The sequence below is a fragment of the Centroberyx gerrardi genome, chromosome 5, assembly GCF_048128805.1.
Source record: "Centroberyx gerrardi isolate f3 chromosome 5, fCenGer3.hap1.cur.20231027, whole genome shotgun sequence".
NCBI classification, from domain to species: domain Eukaryota; kingdom Metazoa; phylum Chordata; class Actinopteri; order Beryciformes; family Berycidae; genus Centroberyx; species Centroberyx gerrardi.
Window position 1 is genome coordinate 29,179,054 of NC_136001.1, and position 22,835 is coordinate 29,201,888.

Genomic DNA, 22,835 nt, shown 5'->3' on the forward strand with positions numbered 1-22,835 from the left:
ATAAAGTCTTGGCATGCCGTCTTAGAAACACACTTCTCTAGTCTAGGTACTGTTGCTGTGGTGCTCTAGTTGTATTCCTCATATTTAATAGTGTGTATTGAACTTCCTAGATAAAACTCTGTACTTCTTTTGGCATCTCCTCTTTCGTCTCGTTCTCCTCCAAATCTCTGGTATACATCATCTATGCCTTTTACCTATATAGACTGTGCCCACATACATTGCATGGACACATAATGAAAATGACAGGGTATTCAGATTGCTAAAACTGCCACCTTCTCCTAAACACAGCAGGGAGAGCGGGCTTTTGAGTTTCAGCCCATTCATTAAGGAGTGATGAAACTGACATGCATGCAGTGAAAATAATGAGAGGTTAAGCTATTAGAGCTGCATTCAGTGAATGTCACTGAACTCCAGGACAAGCACATTTTGGAGAAAAATTTGGACAAAAAAAAAAACTAAAACAAAAACCCTTCTATCCTGATGGCTCAAAATGCATCCCTGCACAACTGCAGACCTCCCTCCAACGCCGCCCCTCAACCCAGCCCCAAAGCCTCTCTCCAGCCCCCCTACCAAGGTGATTGTGTTTTATTGCTTGATCAATTGTGTGCCCTCCAAGAGACACACACACACAATGACAGGCAGCTTCGCATAATGAGTGCTGCATGCTGAGAGAGGGGCTGGGTAGGGGGCAAGGGGGGTGGGGAGGGGGGGTGGACTGGGCTGAATACAAAGACTACCAGCCAAGACAGGAAGCACTATCAATATTCGCCAGATGACAGAGGTCCCCCTTCTAGGAACAAGGAAAGGAGTTGTGTACTCTCAAACAGTAAGAGCAACAAAATAAGCTAATTAAAAAAGCCACCATTTTCCCCCCAGAGGAGAACTGTTGTGGGGTTTTGGCGTGGGTGCCCCCTCCTTGTGTGGAGGAGTTGGAGAAGGCAGAGTGGAGTTTTGCCTGATGAACCCCCCAACACCCCAACAACCCCTTCCCTGTCCCCCAAATTCAACTACGCACCCACCCACCCACCCACCCACCCGGCCTAGGCTGGCAGAGTGCCAACCCCAGCCCCAGAGGCCTGCTGCTCCCCACAGAGCACCATAATTACACCTTCCACTGGGAGGCCTGGGGAGAGAGAGAGAGGCACTGTGGCCATGCCTATTAATGCCTCGGTATTCAATGTAACAGCACACCCTGCTAAGTCAACAGGCTTCTACCATATACAACAGCTATGAGGACGGTAATGAAAGAGGCTGGGAAGAAATGTGTGTCTGGGCTGCTACTAAATAATATCTCTCAAACAAAGGGGAGGGTAATCACAGACACAAGTTGTTATTTGTGTATTCCCGCCTCCACACTTTGTCTGACCAGCTGTTTTATAATCCTTATGACAATTCATTCCACTGTTGCTATCCCAGTATTGGTTCTAATTTGCTCTTACAACTGTAACCTTGATTGCACACCACCCATACTGATACCCAAACTTTTCTCCCTCTATCTTCCTTTAACTTTCCGCTAACTCTGGCTTGGGAAACACGCTTTTTATTACAACTATTGACAGTGTGGTGGATCATTAACCAGCTAAGAAGAGGTGGGTGATGAATAGAGGGTATGTGACTGGCAAATGAGGGGTAACAAATGTAATATGACAGCTAATAACGTCCTGCATGATGAGTTTTACTTAAATGTTAGCAATCACATAGTAAGAAAATGTGTCTCAAGTGGTAGAAAATTGTGTTTTGTAATAAAACTCTTCTAATAGAAACAAAGTCACAATACAGTAGCTATAGAACGAGATTGACTTACCTTTCTTGGTTTCAGCTTGTCCTGTAAATCGTACTGGCCAATGCCTTTGTAACTGACTCCCAGCCACCACGGTATTCCCTGCTTGTCCTGCATGAAAGCACACACACCACACCACTCATTAGAGGCAGCTTTATTGGTTAGGAGTTTGAAAAGAAAGGCCTGTTACCAAAGCAATTACCCCATTAGGCTTGCAGCAATAGCAACACAAGAAGAGATCAAATACATTAAGAGAGCCTTAAAAACTCTGCAAGCCTGACTGAGTCATTTTAACACCACTGTTTGATCTCCTCAGACACACTGATTTAATGAGTTTAGGTAGGAAAAGTCAGTACATGTGGCTAAGAGCAAGGAATGGAGGCTTCAGTTTTGCTAAACTAAACATGTTGTGTTGCACTGCTTAACTGGATTCTTCACTTTTTGATTTGAGATTTTGTATTAAGCCCATTTGTGTTTTCTCTTATCTGAACTGAAGTAGCACAGAGTATAAATGTTTCCTGTGGCAGAGATACAGGTGTTCCTGCTTTAGCTGTAGCACAAACTTCAAATAGGAAAAGGCCTCAAGTTTGCTGCATCTGGGAAAATGTTATAAAATGAAGTGAATAAGGGTTGGGGGAATAAATTAGATTATATGTAGACAAGGAAGTGAAGACAGCATGTGACAGAAGCATGTTCAAAGGTTAAGCTACTGTATGACGCAGGGCGGTCTTACCTTCACTGGGTAATAATGGACTCCATATGTCGGCAGGGACTCCACTAGGGCCAGATACCTTCAGAGAGAGTGGAACAGGTTAACAGCAACTCAGCCACTTACACTTCATCATTGTCAACTGGTGGCTGTTCTACAGCAGACAGAGTGGGATTTAAGCTATAGTCATTGAGAAGCCACAGTCATTTACAGTGGCAAGCCGATCGATTTGTTTCAGGGCCGTGACAGAGGGAGGGGGAGTCCATTGATCAACTCAAGGGCACAAATCATCCAAGTGTAAATGACCCAGGGTTTCTCTGAGTTACAGTGCAGAGGAAAACACAGTGGAGGACTGTCACCCTCCCATGGCTGGCTGGCTGCCTACTCTAAGAGCACCTCCCCTAATTAATGACACATTCTGGCATGGTGACAGCCACCTCCTTAAACAACCACAACAGGGCAGACAGAAGAAGCTGAAGAGGAAGGGCGGTTGTGGGTGTTGGAGAAAGGGAACTGTGGAATTAGAGGGAGTCATGCACTCGGGACGCAGAAGTTCACTTGCCAAACTCAACTCATTTTAATCCAGAAATGCATTTGATTCCATAACTTACTGCACAATGGCTTGTCCTCTGCTCAGTCCCTTCAGTTTCTTGTAATGCTCGATCACTCTGTCCTCACTGCAATGGAAAGATAAAACATTTAATGAATAATCCATCAAGTGTTACACATCCCAACCACAGAGGGATTGTGAGAGGGCCCTTTCTCTGACACACATTCTGTCTGGTCATGCAGAAAATTCAGTCTGGCCTACTGGCCTGCCGATGGCTCTCATCTCCCTCTCCTGCAAATGCATCCAATCAAGCTCCCACTGTAATCATCAGCTTTAACAGGGTGGTGAGATTGCAGACTCACTGCGGCTTAAGAGACAGAGAGACAGAGAGACAGAGAGAGAGACAGAGAGAGGGCCAGACACATACATGTGTGCACCCGTGCACCATATGACTGTATTTTTAATTTGGGCATTGATCTGAATCTAACTGCTGATCATTGTGGGCTGCAGCAGCCTCAGACGACCGTTAGACCAGAAGGAGAAGGGCTGGCAGAGGGGCAGAAACAGCATTGAAGAGACAGACAGCAACCTTTTAGACAGTCGGTGGCTGGCAGAGCCTCTGTCAGCACCTCCCTGTGCTCTCTCAGGGCTAATGGGCAAACGTAATTAATACAACCCAGGCATTAATTAGTCGCCCCATCAGAGACAAAACAGTCTGCCTAGTGCCCAGGCAGGGCTGTGTGCACCTTACCGCCCATCTCATCTGGGGAAATAATTGCTTTGTGCAACCAGGTGTTACTGACCGCTGAGGCCATTTGACGGCTGGAGTGTAGGGGTACGTGGTGGTGGAGGGGGGCTGTAGTATTGGCTGAACTGTGAGTATCTATGTGGCTGTGTAAACCCCAGGGATTAACCCCCTACGCCCCCATGCATTTTGTGGTTTTCAGAGCCCCTAATAGCTCAGATAGCTTACCAGTAAGCCAGAGATGGGTGCTCCCTCAGGACTTGGGTGGGCAGAACTGGGAGCTGCTTCAGGTCTGATCTGGCAGTCTCAGCACTGGGGGGGAAAAAAAGGAAGATTTCATATAGGAACAAATAATGCATTCACAATAGAGTCCTTTCTACAGCTGTTTTGACAGAGGAAAAGAGGAACTCATCTCTCCTATAGAGCTGGGAGGGACACAGTAAGGCACCAAAATTACACTGTTGATTGATCAAAGACCTGTCATTACTGACTAATTACTAGCTCTCCTATACATGAGAATCTCGGTGTTCATAAATCTCAAGTGTCCCGTTATGACCTTAACACGAACGTTACAGAGCAGCATGTGGACCGTATGAAAAGTTAAGGTAAATATTTACACAAGAATCTCAACTGAAATGCTAAGATAGCGTGGAGAGCTGATCTCCATGTGTTTGTGCTTTCACAGTGTGGTTTGAATTTCTCTGTCTTAACGCATGACAGCGGTAACTCACGCTCACAAACCAAAGGAAAAGGTGCACTGTCAGGATATTTTTTTCATTTCTTATCTATAAGAGCACCGATGCTTGCCAAGACTAGGCTTGATCCTCACTCATGTCTTGCCAGAGTTCATTTATAGAAGCACATGGGGGCCCTTTTAAGTCATAGGGTGCCTTTTAAGGGGATTTGAAAGAAATTTCAAAAGAATATCAAAACCTTTCATGCAGGTTCTCAGAAGTAATGTACTTCAATATTATCTTATAAACCATATTATGTTGATTTACAGACATAGATTTGCCAGTGATCATGCCATGATGCAACAGGTAGCTCTCGCCCACGACGACTGACGAGAGTGTTAAGCAGAAGCTGAAAGTGATCTAATAAACACAGCAATTGGCCGTGCTATCTGTGCAGACAAACTGTGGTGTATGTCACTGTCAAGGTCTATGATAGTGAACTATGAGTCACTCCAACATCATGTAGGGGGGAGCACTTGGTCTACAATTACTGCCGGACAAAGAGGGCTATGGCTTGGCGGGCCAGTCCACTGGAGTCCTGAACAAAAGCCATTCACCACCACTTGGCAGACTCTGCCTGTGTTGAAAGGTACTGTATGAGTCCCAGTGCTGTTCCAAAACAGGGTCTGGCCTCTCAGACAGGACTCAAACCTGCAGGACCATAGACCATACGTCATATAAACTATTAGGACATCCTTGAAACGGTTAGATCCACTTCCATTATACCAGCTGAGCGTATAAAAATAACCACGACGTCAAAATAAAGACATGTGATCTTGTTAGGCCAATAGCCATTTGACCTCAACTTGACTTTTATGAACATCAGCTTTACTCTTCCTCTGAGATCCTGAAAGATTAATGGAATTTAACAACCGCTGACACGGTAGGGCAGAACCATAATGATCCAGTTATGTGAACCAGCTTACTAAACAAAAGCAAAGGTGAACCGCTCCAAAGGCAGAGCTACTTGAATCACCCCTCCCCGTAGCTACCTCTCCTAGGTTGACTGGGTTTTGCTGCCATGGCAGTTCACTGGGAGTTTGATGGCATACATTTTATGGGGCGCTGGGGCCTGGCGTTGTCGGGGTGATCTACTCCGCAGCCACACTGCCCTGTCAGCAATCTGGAATTCATTACTATGTCTGTTATCTCCCTGCAGCGTGGGGGCAATTCCTACACCCAGTACGGCCCAGCCCAGCGCAGCCTACCCAGTGTGGGAGAGATAATACTCATGTGTCAGCTATTCCAGTGGGCCAGAGACGTGGTGACTGTTGAGGGAGCACAATGAGAGAGCCTGTTGCTGTGAATGAACCACTAACTACAGGCTACACCTGCAAATAGAACTGAGGGCTAAAACTGTCCGGGGTGTAATATTGGCTCATGTGTGGTACACTTGGAAAACAAAAGACATTGTATTAATCAAACTTAAAGTAATAATCTGCAACATTTTCACATAAATAAATGCCCATTTTACTGCTCTCTGTGGCCGATTGATACCATACAACAGTGATTCAACCTATAGGCTATAGTTCCTGAAAGCTTTTACATTTGCTGTTCTAAACACCTATGAGGTATCCCTCTTTGAATTAGCCTGCCCACGGTTTCTTCCATGTTTTCACTGAGGGTCTAAGGCTGGTGGTGCCGGTTAGGCTAGGCAGGTTAGGTAGGCTTGTTTCCAACATGCTATTTTGTTTCCTGTGCTTTGTTTTGTTTCCTTGTGTTATATTTTGTTGCGTACTGTATTGCATGAAGGGCTACATAAATAAACTTGACTTGACGGGGTCCCTCTTTCCCTGGAAAAATCCTCTGGCGCAGAGGAAGTGGTGTGTTCTACATTTACGGAAACAGAAACAGAAGAAGAACTGAGCAGCAATAGCATGAGCAGCGATAAAGGAACAGATGAACAGATAAAGGAAAGAGAGCCGCCTACACTGGGCATAGGTTGAATCACTATTGTTTTATATCAATCAGCAACAGAGAGTAGCAGAACAGACATTTATTATATTATAACACAATGTATTTTTGTTTTAGCAAAAAGTAATTCTGACATAAGCACAAATTCAATCCCAATGGTATAGATTAATTCAGTGCTCGGCAGGGGGTTGGCCTAGACCACCGTAATAGCATCACTATGGTGAGCTCTCCTGACGCCAAGTCGTCTACCATTGGGCATCGGGTCTGGCTCATCCCTCTTAACGCAGGCTGGTTGTAGGAGGAGGAGGTCTTCCTGACTCCTCCACAACTAATCTCACTGCTCCAGGGCCCTTTGCTGATACTGTCTAGAGGAGACACATTTATATTATATGTTTTATGAGGGGATTTACTGGCCCTCCTCTCTCACAGAGGTAGAAATGAAAGGCATCACAGACAGAAATGAGACATATTACCATAAAACACCTGGGGATGCACCAATACAATAATAGTATCAGATATCAGGCCAATACCATGCTCAAGTACGGTATCGTATTAAAAAAATTCCCGAACACTAGAATCCAATACCAAGAGCCAAGTGAAATATGTCAGAAATTAAAGGCAAGCAACTTTATTTTTGTCTCATTTTTGTCCAATGACCCCCAACTGATGGTCTAAGTCTACAGTGTTAAAAAAAATGAACTCGATTGCAACTTCAAATCGAGCTATTAGAATCGGTATGAGCAGGGAAAACAGTGGTATTTGTGCAGAGAAAGAGAAAGTAGGCTTCACTTGGACACATTCCCATCCACACTGATTCTAACAGATTTGTTGGCAGGTTCTCTTTTATTGTGCTTTCACAGTCAGGACAGAGTACAGCCCATCCCCACACCCACATGAGCTGGAAAAGTTGGGACTAACTCAAGCAGACTACACACTTCAGGGAGAAGCAGTCTTAAATCAAAATCCTCAGGCATAAATCTGCATTGAACATCAGTGGGCAAATTGTAATACATAATCACCATAGGGTCAGTCATGCTTGTAAATAATAGGGTGGTTAACGGACACAAATAGATGCTGCCAATTTGTTTTTTCTTTTTTTCTGAGAGAGAACAAAGACGGCGGTTTGACAAGGGCTCAAACTGCATTTTCAGCATTATATATATGTCACCATTCAAACCATGCACATACAATTCCTTACGGAGCACAAAGCTTTGTATTCGGATAATGCACAGAGGCCTTTAGGGGCGCCGCGCTGGGACAAACACACAGGTTCTGCTGCTACAACCTGCTCAGCCACTCACTCAGACAGACCAGTGTTTACTGATCGCAGCCAATGCCCTTCATTCCTACAGATGGCAAAAAACAACAAACCTTATCAGCAGGTCGAGCCTCGTGAGAACAAGACCTTCTACACAAACATTATCTCCACCAGTGAGGTGATTATGGATGTTTTGTGCAGAATCTCCCAACAGTGTAACTACACACAATGTCCAGGGAATGTGACATTTAGTAAGAGGTGATGCATGTCAGATTGAACAGCCTTTTACAAAGTATCTCATCTTCCCATGGTGGAAACTACAGCACTTAAACATTGAATCTGCTTTCACAGGCAACAGTTTGACAGCAAAACACAAGTGTGTTGATTTCCAAGAAAAGGCAATGTTTAGAGTATGTGGATGGCAACAAGCCAGCTTGGGTTCAGTTCAATGTCACAAGAGTAACACCAAGGCAATTATTAACTGAGGGAAGTCCAGCGTAAAATAAAAATCTGAGCCAGTGAGGTTGAATATTAACTGACTACACAGCCACCATTCACACACTGAGCATTGACCAAATAACTCAGCCATCCAAAGCCTACTTCCCTGTCAGAGCATGGCAACAAACACCTCATAGACTGCTTATTGTTTGCAATCAACTGCAGATTGTAGGATTATAAAGTTTATCCGTGTCTGTATATACCCATACTGCAAAAACGTCAACATAGGTTTGGAGATATGTTTCAAAATATACAAAAAATGACTAAAAATTGCATGTGTGCATATGTAGATGACATTCATTCTACATTCTCTTCCCATGCATATTCCTGTTGACAACATTTACAAATGAAAGTATAAGGTCACTCAAAATATATTTCGAATGAATGTCATATTCATGTACAAAAACATTGTGGCCATCTTTGGCATACTTTAAAACATATCTCTGACCATATTATTTACATGTGAGATGTTTTTATTCACATTAAGTTTTAATAGCATTTAACAGTGATAGTAGCTCCTTACCTGGTGTATTCTCCCTTGGCCTCCTTAAAAAAAAATAGAAAAAAAGTGCTACCATGAGAAAAGCAGAATAAGAAAATGGATACTGAAGTTACACAGTGCGCTACCTGCACAATGCACAAACCTGCACAATTAAACATGAATACAGTGGCTGCATCTTACTGTCTTTACCGAGTTAGCATAAAATCTCCCTCATAGCAGAATCTCTTTCTTCTCTTTATAGTAGAAAAGAGTGGCCAATTCCTGAACAATAGCTGCAACTAAACCATCCTCAAGAGACAACTGTTTTCAAATGTTGCAGGCACCGACCGTTTTGAATCACATTTCTGGAGTCACAAAATTTCAGTATGAAAAGCTTGCGACAAACTCTTTCTCTTACCTGCAATGCGAATGCGGCTAACTTGAAAACATTTTCACTCTCCACTTCGATGGACTCCTGTTGTAGAAATGGGGGAAATTAATGCGGTTGGAAGAAAAAAATATAAGCAAAGTGCAGCCCGTCCGAAACACTTGACTTGACTTGAGTGCAAATCTTCTCAGTCCCGTACCTCGTCCCACCGTTACCGACTGAACCACTGCCGCAGAGAAAATACGGTGTTTGAAACTGACTGAGAAGTCTTTCTAACACCGTTTCTTAAAATTGCAAAGGCCGCGAGGATTTATAAAAACAACCAAAAACTACAAGGGTGAGTAAAAAAGCCTGGATAAGCGTTTTGTTTCAGGCTACCACCCCTCAGTGCAGTGGTACGGTCCGAAAGCAGGTTCAACAGTCTCCGTCTCCCATGGTGACCGGTCTGCCCTCCCCGCGAAAAAAACACTGCACTGCAACATTGGATCGCATGCTGCCTTCAAGTGTTCCTCGTAAGTTCCTACCTCCGCGGTGTCGCTGCACTCGTGAATTCACATGAATGCATAAATCGGACCCTGTAACCAGGGGCGTCAATTTATCAAATTCAAGTTTCAAATTGAGGGGGTACTATCTGCAGTGGAAAACCAAGTGGTACTACCAAAAGCGAGTAGAGTCGAGTCGAGTTGAGCCGGTACCATACGGTGGAAAAGCGGCTATAGATCGTTCATGAGCGCTCCTACTCGTAAAATCGATATTTCCAATAGCACTTGAAGGCAGCACAGACTACAGGGATCACAGAAGTAATAAAGAGCAGGTTGTAAAGTGTAGTCTTGATAGAAAAAAGATTTCCCTGGCAAGGAGCAATTCTGAACAACTGTGGCTTCTATAAAATGTAACAATCAGTGTAAATCAAAATAATGTTACAAAGTGCAACCTGTGAAGGCAGCATTTCAAGGGCAGGTTTGTCTAGTAACTCTTTGTGATGAATGGGCAATGTGTAATAATCAGTAGGTTAATTATAAAAACATTATAGCTACACCTTTGCAAATGTACATTATAATCAGCAGGATTTTCAGAGCTGGTAATTGGAATATTGTTGTTTCATAAATAACAACATTTTTTAATAAACAACAACAAGTCTGCAATATATTGATAAGGTCATTTTTTCCCATCAACTCCCTCCTCCCATTTTAGCTTCTCAGCTGGATGAAATCTGTTGCTTATAAATCTACTTGGATTATAGGCTTCATCTTATGAAACCATTGTGTGCAGTGATCTGGATACTAAAGGACAGGCCAAATTTAGTTACTCGTTTTTGAGGTCACATTAATGAAATTAGAGAAGATATTTCACAAAAAACAACATTGTCAAAAGAAACTTGCAATAAAAAAAATATACACTTACATTAAACACTGAAGATTTAGCATTCAGAAAGAACAGCTCCACTGTTGTGTTGTCTTTCAAGAATGTGATCCTCTCAATGTAAAACCTGCAAAGAGTTGATTCTGGGTCACATAACTATACTTGAAGTGTCAGTGCAGTTTGCCAGTGCTTCAACATGATCATATCCAATGGTGATATTATTGCAGCGGTCATATAGCAGAACTCCAACTATGTTCCATCAGCGCCACCTGCTGGTTATGACCAGCCCTACACTATATGACTTCTAAGGAGGCGATGGAGCCACTGCACAGCTCTCAATACACCGACCTGAAATGTCAAACTGAGCTTCAAAGTTGGCCTCACGTATGTAAAAATATCATGACAGGCAGGCTCAATATAGGCTGATGCTCTGGAAAGCAGCTTAGTATTACACTTTTTGGAAAGCTTTTGCACTGAGAACACTCACCTCACCAGGAACCTGAGCTCCAGAGAGCCGCTCTTCTTGGAGAAGTCATGATCAAGGACCCTGCGATCCAACTGCAGCCAGTTACTCTGACCGCTGAGGAGGGATGAAAGCATGAATCATATGCTGGAATGTGACTTTCATATTTTTTCCCTCCCTATTTCCTTCCCCTTCCCCTCGAAAGGCCTTTTGCCTTCTGCCCTCAATAAGAATTTGATCTTAATCAAGCCGCCTCATTAAATAAAATAAAATGAGTTCAATCCAGAGTAAATAGACAAATGCACACACACACACACACACAAACACACTCGCACACTAGGCAGTAGTTTGGGAATGTACTTACGTGTCATCGATGAAGTACAACCCAAAGTACTCTTTCTCCTTCAGGTTAAAATGTGAAGACACCAAATCTAACAGATCACGAGACAGCAGCTTGGGCTGGAAAGAGTAACAGCGAAAAGTTCAAATGTTCAAATGTAGCATTAAGACAATAATCTGGACAGGTTTAGTTTATTTGCACAGCGATAAAAGACAAAAGTGACGTGCTAGGAACAGCGAAAACACAATGATAAAACACAGAAAGAAGAGGAAAAACACATTTGTTTGTTTAAGACCCACGGGGCTTACAACACAAATGAAACAAGCAAACAAAAACTCAAGGAAAAGCAGTGAAAGAAAAAATTCGACAAGGGAAACTAAAGTGACAACAAAAGTTAACAAAGAGGAAAACAGTATAATAACAAAAAAATGTATAACTGATAGATAAGGGAGATGAAATAAATAAAAACAATCCTGATGTATTTGATTCTGATCTTATCTTTTTATTCTACTGTTTCTATTTGTTTTTGGTTTATTTACATACTGTTTTATATATATACTGTTTTTTATATACTGTTTTTATTGGTTTATATTGTGTTTTATTCTTTTTGTCTTTTACCAAAGTACACAAGCAACCACTAAGCTAAATTCCTTGTATGTGCAAATATACTTGGCCAATAAAAGGATTCTGATTCTGATGAAGACTCTTTGATTGTAATTACCTACACATCAACAAATCCTACAAAATTCCAGTGCATCACCATCATTTTCAAAAGCGTCCTGACTGAGGGGGTGAGATGGAAGTGTGCCGTACCTGAACCAGCAGCTCCAGCTTCCGGTCATCCAGCAGGTGAACCTGGCAGAGACGGCCCTCTGTCATCTGGAGGAAGAGAACCGACATGAGACACGAGACATGAGAACTCCCGCAAGACAACTCTCCGTTACTTCCTCCACCTTGGCCTCAAAGCAGCGCTTCCCATATTTTGGCCCCGGGATAAAATGGCTGCCTCTCTGCTGCGAGCTGAACGGCGGCTCACCGCACCTTTATGTTTGTCCTGGTGGCGGGGGAAGCAGAGCCACTAGGCAATAGTCCGCATGGGACCTGAAGGAGATTAAAGTCGTCACAAGATTGTAATCCTTAGTTTGTTTATTGTGCATACAAAGTGCAGAGTGCTGCGGAGACGTTTTGGCATATAAACCTCAAAATAAGGAAGACTTTGATTTTCTTTTGCCATGCAGGTCCCATACAGACTGTTGCCTGTCTTTTGTACCCGCATGTCCTTCCTCTGCATCAGCGCAAATCACTCAAATGTCATCATCCAGGCTTCTCCTCTCCTGTAAGGAAAGCCATCTAAAGACAATGAAGTCGTTGAATAGTTTAATTGCATTCCCCCTCTATTGTTCAAATGAATGTATTTAAGAATTCATTCTGCTGCAGTCAGCAGAACTGTGCTTCAGTGAAGAGAAAAACATATTCTAACTATTGTGTGGAGATGGATGATATAATCAAGTGATATTTCAACGTCCATAGATTCAGTCACCACCAGCATCCGGGCTCTTATTTATGATTTATTTGGAATATTTTTTAAATTCCTTTGTATATGTTTTGATAACATACTGTAAATATAATCTTTTTTTTTTTTGGCATGCATAACTGCATTGTCGACTGTGATGCTGTTTGTTTTCCTGCATTCAGGGTTGTAATTTTCAAGTTTCCATGTTTTTTTTATAAGGATAGCCTCTTTTTAGGAACAAAAATAAGTTAATCATAAATAAATGAATAATACATTTATGTTTTTTTCTGAAAGTATAATCACTTTTTGTTGATATTGGTGGTTGTGATGCCTTATGATCACCACCAACTGGAGGTCACAGTTCGCCCACCCATTGATTTACCATGACATCACTGTTTATAGTCCAACAATTCACAACGTCTCTATGAATGATAACCATAGGCCTAGAATCATTTGTAATATCAGAGACCAAATCAGCATAGTTAATATGGTAAAAGTATGAGTTTTAGACTAGGTTGTTAAAAATGAGTACAGTCAGAAACTATGAATACTAATGCTGCTTTCTTATTCCGAGAGAGAATATTTTTTGTTCGGGACTCATTCATCTTCCCAGTAATATTTAACTAATCTCAGTACAAACGGGAAGAGCCTCCCTGCCCCGTGTGCGTGTTCGCGTTGCCTCTCCAAAAAAGCTGTTTGCAGCCCAGGAATGCGGCCAGGACGACATTTATTTCAGTGACTAAGTGAACAACATGTGGCATCCAACTGCTTGAGCTTGGCCTCTGCGGTGGAAAGTGAGGGTCACGTTGACGTCCAGTGTGACCGCGGGGCGGGAAGGCGGCTTCTGGCCCCGCCGTTAAACCTCAGTCTACCAGGACACATTGTTCCCTCCGCCACAACAGAGCTGTCATTTCACTTTTACACAAGCGACGCTCCGCTTTGTTTTTCCAACGCCCCAAACCTCACTGAGATTTACTGTTCTGTGGGCAAAGCCGTGCGTCTGAACAAAGTGTTTCCCTTGCAGTCACGCTAGCTTGCGATTAGGCTAACTTTCTCTCTGACATACTGTATTTCAACACCTACTCACTCTATGATGTGAGTAGCACAGCTGGAATTTTGTTAAGCCCCATATCTCAGCGATTCAGAAGGATATGGAACCTTCATCACTGATACACAGGCTAAAAATCAATAAAATATCAGTGCTGGAGCGAACCTCATCGAAACAACACAATTCTATGTGATTTTCCTTGATAGAAAGAATTATTGTGGCTGTTAATTACACAAGCTCCATTGTCTAGGAAGGGATTAGTCACTATAGTAACCCCTTCAAGGACTGGTGTGGCTGTCCAGTGCACAATCCTTATTGGGGTACATCTATCAATGCTGCATTGTGGCAGGCCAGTGACATCAAAACATGGAGAAACGGACAAAGGCCTTCAGTTAACGCTCCCAGCCGGCTACAGCCACCGAATTTCAGATTCACCTTCAAAATCTTGTCTGTGAGTTACGGTTCAATGTGATTCCCAAACCCTAAGTCCATTTCAAAAGGATTCATAAAACGCTGGGGAAATGCTTAAAAACAGGCATGACGCCGTAGTTTATCCTGTGGTGTGGAATATTCACAATCGCATTACTTTCCTCCACAGCAGCACTAGCAAAGCTTTTCAAAGGCAATCTTGAGCGTTTTTTTAAATTTTTTTTAAAAGGCTGACAGGGATCAGTGGCCTCAGTCCAGCTGAAGAGAGGAGCAGTGCTTTGGAGGGAGGTTTCCCCGTGATAAAAAAGGAAGGTCAGATGATGTGTCATGACCGTGACAGGGAGGTCATCCCCCTGAAGCCCTGCCATTATGGGCGGGGAGCCCCGATGGTGCTCTCTTCACACGACCCCCAGCCACTGACCTGCCCAGGCTTAGCAGGGCCCACCCTGCAGCACTGACCAGGTCTGCAAACCTCCACCCTCCCCTCCCACCTCCTTAACCCTTTGGAACCATGAGCACAGAATACTTGTAACTGCGTCACATACTCTAAATACAAAAAAAAGTAACTATGCTCAATGCGTTGCCTAGAAAAATGTATTCTGATTACAGTCACTTGTGTAAAATTAGAGGATTATTTCTGGGAATGCTTTTACAGTGAAAGTGTGAAACACAGAAGGCCATTTAAACAGAGGCAGGTGTTCAACATCCTTATATAATGTGGCACAGAAGAAAATTTGTGTTTGTTTGCAAACCTGAAATACATTTCCTGAACTTTGTCATTTTTACACTTTTTCTTATAAAAAATGGAAAAGCAGTCTGAAGTACTGAGTTTGATGATGAGGTAACAAGGTAACTAGTAACTGTAATGGAATACATTTTTAAAGTAATCTACCAAACCCTAACCATAAGTGACATCCAATACAAAATCACAAATTGGTAACAAGACATTTTCACATCACAATATTCCAGTTTGATGTGAAAATGGGAAACCTGGACACTCCCGTGTTTACAACAGAGCACTTTCAAGGAAACCCAGAGTTCACAAACACAAACCAGGCGTTAGAGGATGTTTAGTGTGTTGCCCACACAGACTGCATTCAGGTGTTCCAGCAACAATGAGCAGCATTTCAAAGACACAACTTTGAAAGTTCTCCACTTCAGCCAGACGGTGAGATCAAACGGCCGGTCATGCTGCTTTCTAATGACTGCCATATGTGCTATGAGACAGACCCTTGTTAAAAACAGGCTCTGTGACTCACCGAGCGGCAGCCTGCGTCTCCTCACATCCACACAAACAAACACATACACAAATGAGCCACTAGAGAATCAGCACTGAATCACTTTACCTGGGGTTGGAGGAAAGTGGAAGGGATATCAAATAACTAGTTAACTATTATAACATAAAGCATAAAAAATGAAACAACCCATCTGGCACTGAGTAATTACCAACATAAGGTGTCAATAAAGCAAACAATAAAACCCGCCACTCATTGCCAGTATGTACAACCTCTTCCTCCTTTGCACAGAAATCAATTAGTCAGTCAGCTCCAGCTCCAGCTCCAGCAGTTAGCATACCTGGTAGCATTCCCCGATCCTGAGCCATGTCTGCAGGAAGCGTCGGCACGGCATGAGCCCATGGTTGTACCACCTCCTCAAGGTCTGGTGTGCCAGGCCCCAGACAAACTGGCTGCCCGACGCCACCAGCTCCTCCACGCCACATACGATGCGCACAGCCATGGCTGGCAGCGCTTTCTCCTTGGCGGCCAGTTTAGCCCCCCTAACTGACGAAGCCTCGCAGTTTTAGAGCCAGAAGAAGAGGATCGGCCACTGTCTCTGCTCTGCTGTCAGAGAGCGACAGTCCTAGAGGAGCATCTACAGCACACACACACACACACACACAAACTCTACTATGTCTTTCAGCTGATGTAATGTCAGTGAGAGTCGGCGCTGTGGAGAGGCTGGAGTGGAGCAGCGTGCCTCAGGCTTGGTCCTGGGCCCCGGTCCAAAACACTGCCTCATAGAGCGCAGGGGAGGGCAGGACAGAGCCGGAGAGCCCCTGCCTTCCCCTCCAGATAAACACACTTGTATACAAACACAGGCTACACTGAAACAAAGTCCGGCCGACCACTCGACCCCCCCTGCTCTCTCCTCATAAATACTTTTCTCTGTGACTCACAGTACAGTGGTCATCCACCCTTGGATTTTTTTTTTTCTTATGGCTGTTTACTTTGTTTTGTTTTGTTAGGAGTTTTCCTCTTCTGTGAGGTGAAGATCACATGGTAACTTTGTAGAATTCAGATTCTGTAGCTCTCGCACACAATAGAGGTAAGCTGCACTAAAACATGCACCTTATGTGAATGACATCACCTAATATTTCATTGCTATATCACAGTATGATAACATATTTCAATTTCATTGTCTCCAGATGGGCGTGGGAACGTCAGTCATTTTGCCTGGGAGGTGGGAGCAATTTCCTGAGGACACCAGACATCCCCACCCATCACATTCTGCAGGAAAACTAAAAATAATTGGTCGTATTTAGATCAGCAGGGACGGTAGACCTGAAAACTAAAACCGAAACAGTTTACTATGGAAACAGTACTATGGAAAAAAACAAGCAAGGAAGCGAGGAAAAGTTGAAGCGAGTGAGCCTAATAAAGTCACTACCAGGCCTCTTCCTGTGTGTGTAGCTGTGATTAATGAGAAAATATCGCACACAACCCAAACACTTGACTCAAAACGTATTGTTGAGTCAAATCAACAAATCAACAAAGTGTCACGTGAACACTGAGAAAGGCGAGACAAAAGAAAAGAGGAGAGGGGAACAGCTCCCAGGGTCGATGTGCTGCAGTTCATCTGGAAACAATATCCTGCTGTTTGTTTATGTGACCCCAGTTTCCAAGAATGCTTAAGTGTCCACAGTCAACACATAGAGAACATGGTGCGTTCCCACTGAGCATGACCTGAGAGGCTAGACGATCTGTAACTACTGCATCTGCAGTAATCTCACAGGAGGAGTAGCCAGACGAAAGGTTACAGAAGCAGACCTGCGGCTGAGAGTTTGCCAATTCAAATTCCCCCCAAAAAACCTGGCAGAGGAAGCGGATGAGTGATGCTCTCTTCTCTGCCTCATCAGCTATTATTGAAGAGGCCGGTGCAGCTGCTCAGTGGGCAGCAGTAGAGGACTGTGGATGTAATGGTTTGCAATGAGCTTTCCTGTAAAAAAAAAAAATCAATCAGGCGTGCTCACTCAACCGACTGCACTGGATAAACAAACAATAAAAAAAAAATCCTAACACCTTTCAAGATTAGTCACGCACCTCATTGCTTTAACGCGCGCAGCAATGCATGTAAGGTGTAAATCCACTCCGAGGCATACATGTTGTTGAATGAACATATCAATTACCGCGCTCGTGCAGGCACTGAACCGGCTGTATTGAACGGTGGCAGCTGTGATGCTGGGGCTATAGGCAATGGGATTATAAGCGAGTCTCAATGAGGAACGTAATCTTACGCATTCATCCATGCGCAGACTAATCTGCGCTATTCAATGTGTGGAAAATCAATCCAATGCCCTCTGTGAGACACAGTTTACTCTTTTATACTATAGGTGTTTCACTATTTAGCCTCTTGACATATACAGGAGGCTGTATGGAAATTATTCAAATAAACATAAGAATAATAATGTGCAGATTTTGACTGGAAATGACAGTTTTTGAACTGTTACTATACTGAATACAAAGCCAGGGGAACTACTTCATTCTTCATTCTAGACATGACAACTGCCGTCATTTCCAAACATTAAATTTGTATAATAAAAAGCAACACCACACAATGATATGACACAGTATCAATGTTATAACCCGAGCATCAGGGCATAGCAAGGACTGGATGGATCTATTTCTGGAGGGCAGAATTCATCAGAGAAGTTATTCTTAGAGCGATAGAGGGAATGGAGGGAGTGTATCTAACTAACCATGATAAACACGGACAGGCACATGTGCGAGGCCACAGCTGCCTCCAGCGACAACAGGCGCGTCAGACACACATGTGGCGGACACAAGCCGCTCTTTATCGAACACACGTGTCACCAGGCTTGTAGAGGAGAGCAGCGTGCTTGTGTCCACACTGGGTTATACATATTGAAAGTAGTGTTGTCCTCTCCCAGTATTGACACCTCAAGTGGTCAAAATAGAGGCTGCAAAACTGGGTCAGTGCACTTAAAAAAATAGTCATCTTAACAAGTCGTTTAGTCTTGTATTCAGATGTTGAAAGCTTATTTTTCTTGAAACAAGTGAGAAATTCTGCCAACATGGGTGAGATAATTCCACTTGTTTCCAATGCAGTTTCACTTTCAGGAATTTTCCATAAAATCAAGGACATCTTAAAACAATAAGGCAGATTTTCACTCCACTAGGATCAAGAAAATGTTGCTTTCGTTGAAACAATTTGACCCCGTTGGCAGATTTTTTTTTCCACTTGTTTTTAAGAAAAATACAATTTTTAAGACTCCAAAATAGATGAAATGACTCGTTAAGACGGATATTTTTCAAATGCTTTTTGCAGCGTAGTCAGACGACTCCTTCCAGAGTAAGAAAATACTAAGAGTGTTTTCACAACACTGGAGCATGCAGGCGTCGTCTCCATTGAGAGTTACGCACATGCACACATGTACACACACACACACACACACACACACACAGACACAAACACAAAAATGCCCGCAGGCAGCAGATAATCCCAGCTGATATCCATGCTCTATAATGGGGTTTCGGTGGGGTGAAGACGTAGGTGGGGAGCGAGAGAGACACAGAGAGAGAGACAGAGAGAGAGAGAGAGAGAGAGACAGAGACAGAGAGAGAGAGAGGGAGAGAGACAGAGAGAGAGAGAGGGCGTCCCGGGGCAAAGTGAGAATTGCCTGTCTGCACTAACTCTTAAAGAAGTAAGCAGTCTATCCATGTCTCAGTAGTCCAACTGAAAAGACGCAACTCCAGCTGTCCAGAGCCAGGGTGGAAAATCCCCCACATCAATTCCAATAAATTACTTCATCTTGTCATTTGGAACAGCCACGATGGGGTCCTGTTATTCTCAGTATTGTCTGCAACAGCCTTTAAAGGTGCATTTCATCAAAAATACATGTATATAAATCCTCTATATCCTCTATATGAATCAACCTCAAATAACCTCAAAACTATATTTTTCATACAGTAACCCCCACATTTGTCACATGGACAATTCCACACTCCAAAAGAGCTGTGTTTTCAATTTTGGGATATATGAATAAAATATGTCAGCTTGTATTTTGGGGTGAAATGCCCTTTCGGGTGATGTTTTTTTTTTCACAGGCATCTTCCATTGGCTGGGTAACTGTCATATATCAATCTTCCTCTCCCTGTCTCCAGCCTGGCACCACGACCGTAAACAGCATGACCTCACACCGGCAGCCCGCCCCCCCCTCTGATGTCACTCCAGTAAACATTTCACTACTCAAGTCATATGCTGCGCACAAGACTCTTGCTTATTTCAAGGCTCCTTCTTTTCTTCACGACTCCAGCAGCCCCGTTGTCAAGGTATCGTTGTACTTTCTTTACCCTCAGGCGGAGTACAATCAATTGTTGTGCATGAGCAACTGTGGCTGACACCGTTTAGAGTTCACGCTGCAATGCCCCTTTATAGCCAGCAGATGGGGAAATACCAGTCGACCGCCATGCCACCCTTGGGAACAAAAAGAGGAAATACATTTAGTGCTGGAAATTGTGTGGTAAATTATGCCCTAGCCAGAGGGCCTCGCTATTACCTATACGCCAACGCTGTGCCTTTCCTCCTAATGTGAGGCTCTCATTTAACTCGCAATGCTGGGACTGAAAGTTAAATGAGAATAAGGAGTGGCTGCCTGTTACAATTTAGCCCCGTCCTCTGTTCAGTCCCAGAAGTTCAGTATTAATAGGCCTGGCTCTGTTGAGAATACAAGGCGGGGCATGACAGGGGCGGCCGCGCTGCCAAGATCATCACGGCTCCCCGTCCCCAGGCTCATTTCAATGGGATGGCAATTACCATGTACAGTAAGTGGTAAATTAATTGTCTAAAAGGGGAAGGCCTCCCACTGAACGTAGCAGAGCCCGAGCAGGGCAGGGAAGCAGCTGTCACCCACACCGGCCTGCAGCTGACGAAGCCACACAGAGACTGCAGCTGACAGGCCGAGCAGAACACATACTGTACAGTACACACACACACACACACACATACCGGATGGCCCAGCGCTCACACTGTTCTCCCAGTTATACTGCCCTTGCCTCACACCTTGCCCTCCCTCATCCAGCTATAGCTCCCTGGCTGTCACCTCTGCTTAGAAGTGGAGCAGGTGGACGAGGCTGTCAGGAATCATGAAACTCAATAGGTGCGTGATTTGTCATCATAAATCATACATGAATGGATTAAAATATCGTCTCATAAAACATGAAAGTGAATCGTCTCCGGTCATGCATAGCGTATGTGTGCCGCCTTCGCGCGGGCTTTGCCGCTGCGCGCCTCATGTGTACGAGTGTCTACAAAATGAAATATCACGTATTCCCTATGATCTGGCTTTGTTCGTTGTCCCGCTACACAGACTGGTGGCGCGTCCTTCACTGCCAGCATTAAATCAACAGAAAAGCAGCTCCGGATTTGAAGCCATGTCTATCCCGAGGCCTACAAATTTAACAACCGTGTCCGTAGCGCGAGAGATCCCCATTATATATCTCGACTGAAATTGTCACCGCATCTGTTTAAGACCACCAGACATCTCAACTACACCCAATTAAAAGCCATGTGATAAAGCTCCAGTTGGCGAATGAATGGGGAGAAAGAAAAGGTTTTTGTGTGTGTTTAGGCGGTACAGTCAGGGCCCGGCTTTGTGTGGCCCGGCGGGAGGGGCGGAAAGAGAAAAGGAGCGGAGGAGTGAAGCGACGGCCCGGGGCTTCAGTCTGCCACCGTCGGCCCATTGGCTCGTCTGTTTTGCGGGCCGGGGATTCGGAGCCAGCTCCTCTCGCTGTACGGGACGGCGCTCGGGGTGGGGGGCACATGGGAGGCCACGGGCCATGGCAAAACCATGTGTGTGTATAACCCAGATGCTAAGAAGAGGAGGAGGTCAGAGGGGGACGTGGAAGGGGGGTGGGGGAGGCTATGGCGGGGACAGAGGCCGCGGTGTCAGCCAGCAGCCGCACGCTGTCTGCCCCGTCAAAATTTTGCCCCCGGGGGATGATGGGTGCCCAGATTTGGCCGAGGCAGTTCTTAGAGGGCAGAGCATAAAGAGCCCGAGTCACTGGTTTTCAATATCATGCGTGAGAGATGGAGGATATGAATGGCCTCTCTTAACATCTCCACAGGCGTCCAGACAGAGACAAAGAGAAGGCAATAGAGATGAAGCAGGGGAGGGGGGGGGGGGGGGGGGGGGGGGGGGGAGGGGAGGGGACACCAGAGAGGGGCTGTAATGAGCCTTGAGGCGGATGAGGGGATTGAAATTATCACAGGGAGAGAGAAAAAAAAAATCAGAGCATGATTTCAACATGGATGGTTTCTGACGATGTGTCTAAGATTCGTCATGTACTGGTTATTTGGCTGAAACAAGTGATAAATGTGTGAAAGAAGTAGGTTGCAGATGCACTAACGAGGAGCCAAGCATCAGATGTTTGCAGAGCGTCGGCATGTTTCCCATTTTCATTCATCTTTTATGAATTCTATGAATCATCTGGACAACAAACCGTCAGAGTTCACCCGTGCTTCAGAGCACTTTCGCATGCGCTTCCTCTCTTGCGAACAGAGCCGTGTGGAGAGGCATTAGCACATTCTGTCCCTTGACAAACAAGTGTGTGCCGTTTCCATTCGCAGCGATGTTGGGAAATTACATTGTCCTTGCTCTGTAAATTCAGATGAATTACAACCCTGTAGGACAAACATAAATGAATTACCACCATCATGTGCCCAATTTCCATCTATTATTTGAACGGTGCCCATGGGAGGGTGTGCGGGGAGCCAGAAAAAAAGGTCACTGTTCATGTCAAACTGCCCAGTACACGAGCTCACATGCTAATTTTTCACTGCGGAAATTGAACCTGATACTAAACTTTAAGCATCAGCCAATATCATAATACCAAACAGCAATCGGATCCATTACTTTTACGGATCAAAGTAGAATTAGACGACTAGTGTGGGCTCATTGGAAAAAAAACATGATCCATTTTGCTTCACCAGAGAGTTTTAACATCCTATCTGTGAAAAACAGCAGAAATCAATTAACTTTGTTTTGATTTCTCTCCCTCTCATTTTAGTACTGGGGGAATTCTTTGACACCAATACACTAGTTTAGCCTGGTTTTATCCAATACCAGTAACTGTGTCTGTACATACATACTGTATGTGGAGTCATGAATACTAAAAACCCCTAGAAGGGTTACAGTTCTCTTCAGTTAAACCGTGTCATTTACTCAGCATGTCTGCATGCTGAAGTGTCTGAATCCATTTTGGAGATAAGATCACCAATTAGAGGATTTTTGGTGTTTGATAGCTACTGTTGTATGATGTAATGAGACCCTCTGGCTTATCGCTGTCAATCCAATTTACTAAACTACATAATCAGATCAGTTACA

At 44.1% G+C, this 22,835-nt stretch overlaps 1 protein-coding gene across 1 annotated transcript in view; it reads right to left on the reverse strand.

The window, feature by feature from the left end:
- Window positions 1-22,835, reverse strand: part of frmd4ba (FERM domain containing 4Ba) — a 37,160-nt gene that overhangs the window by 12,283 nt on the left and 2,042 nt on the right. Inside the window, exons 2-11 of the mRNA XM_078283846.1 lie at window positions 12,036-12,101; window positions 11,247-11,341; window positions 10,907-10,999; window positions 10,462-10,546; window positions 9,088-9,144; window positions 8,712-8,734; window positions 4,013-4,096; window positions 3,101-3,166; window positions 2,514-2,571; window positions 1,805-1,891 (exon numbers count right to left, since the gene is read on the reverse strand). Coding sequence (XP_078139972.1) covers window positions 1,805-1,891; window positions 2,514-2,571; window positions 3,101-3,166; window positions 4,013-4,096; window positions 8,712-8,734; window positions 9,088-9,144; window positions 10,462-10,546; window positions 10,907-10,999; window positions 11,247-11,341; window positions 12,036-12,101 — 714 coding nt within the window. The remainder of the gene's footprint in view (window positions 1-1,804; window positions 1,892-2,513; window positions 2,572-3,100; window positions 3,167-4,012; window positions 4,097-8,711; window positions 8,735-9,087; window positions 9,145-10,461; window positions 10,547-10,906; window positions 11,000-11,246; window positions 11,342-12,035; window positions 12,102-22,835) is intronic.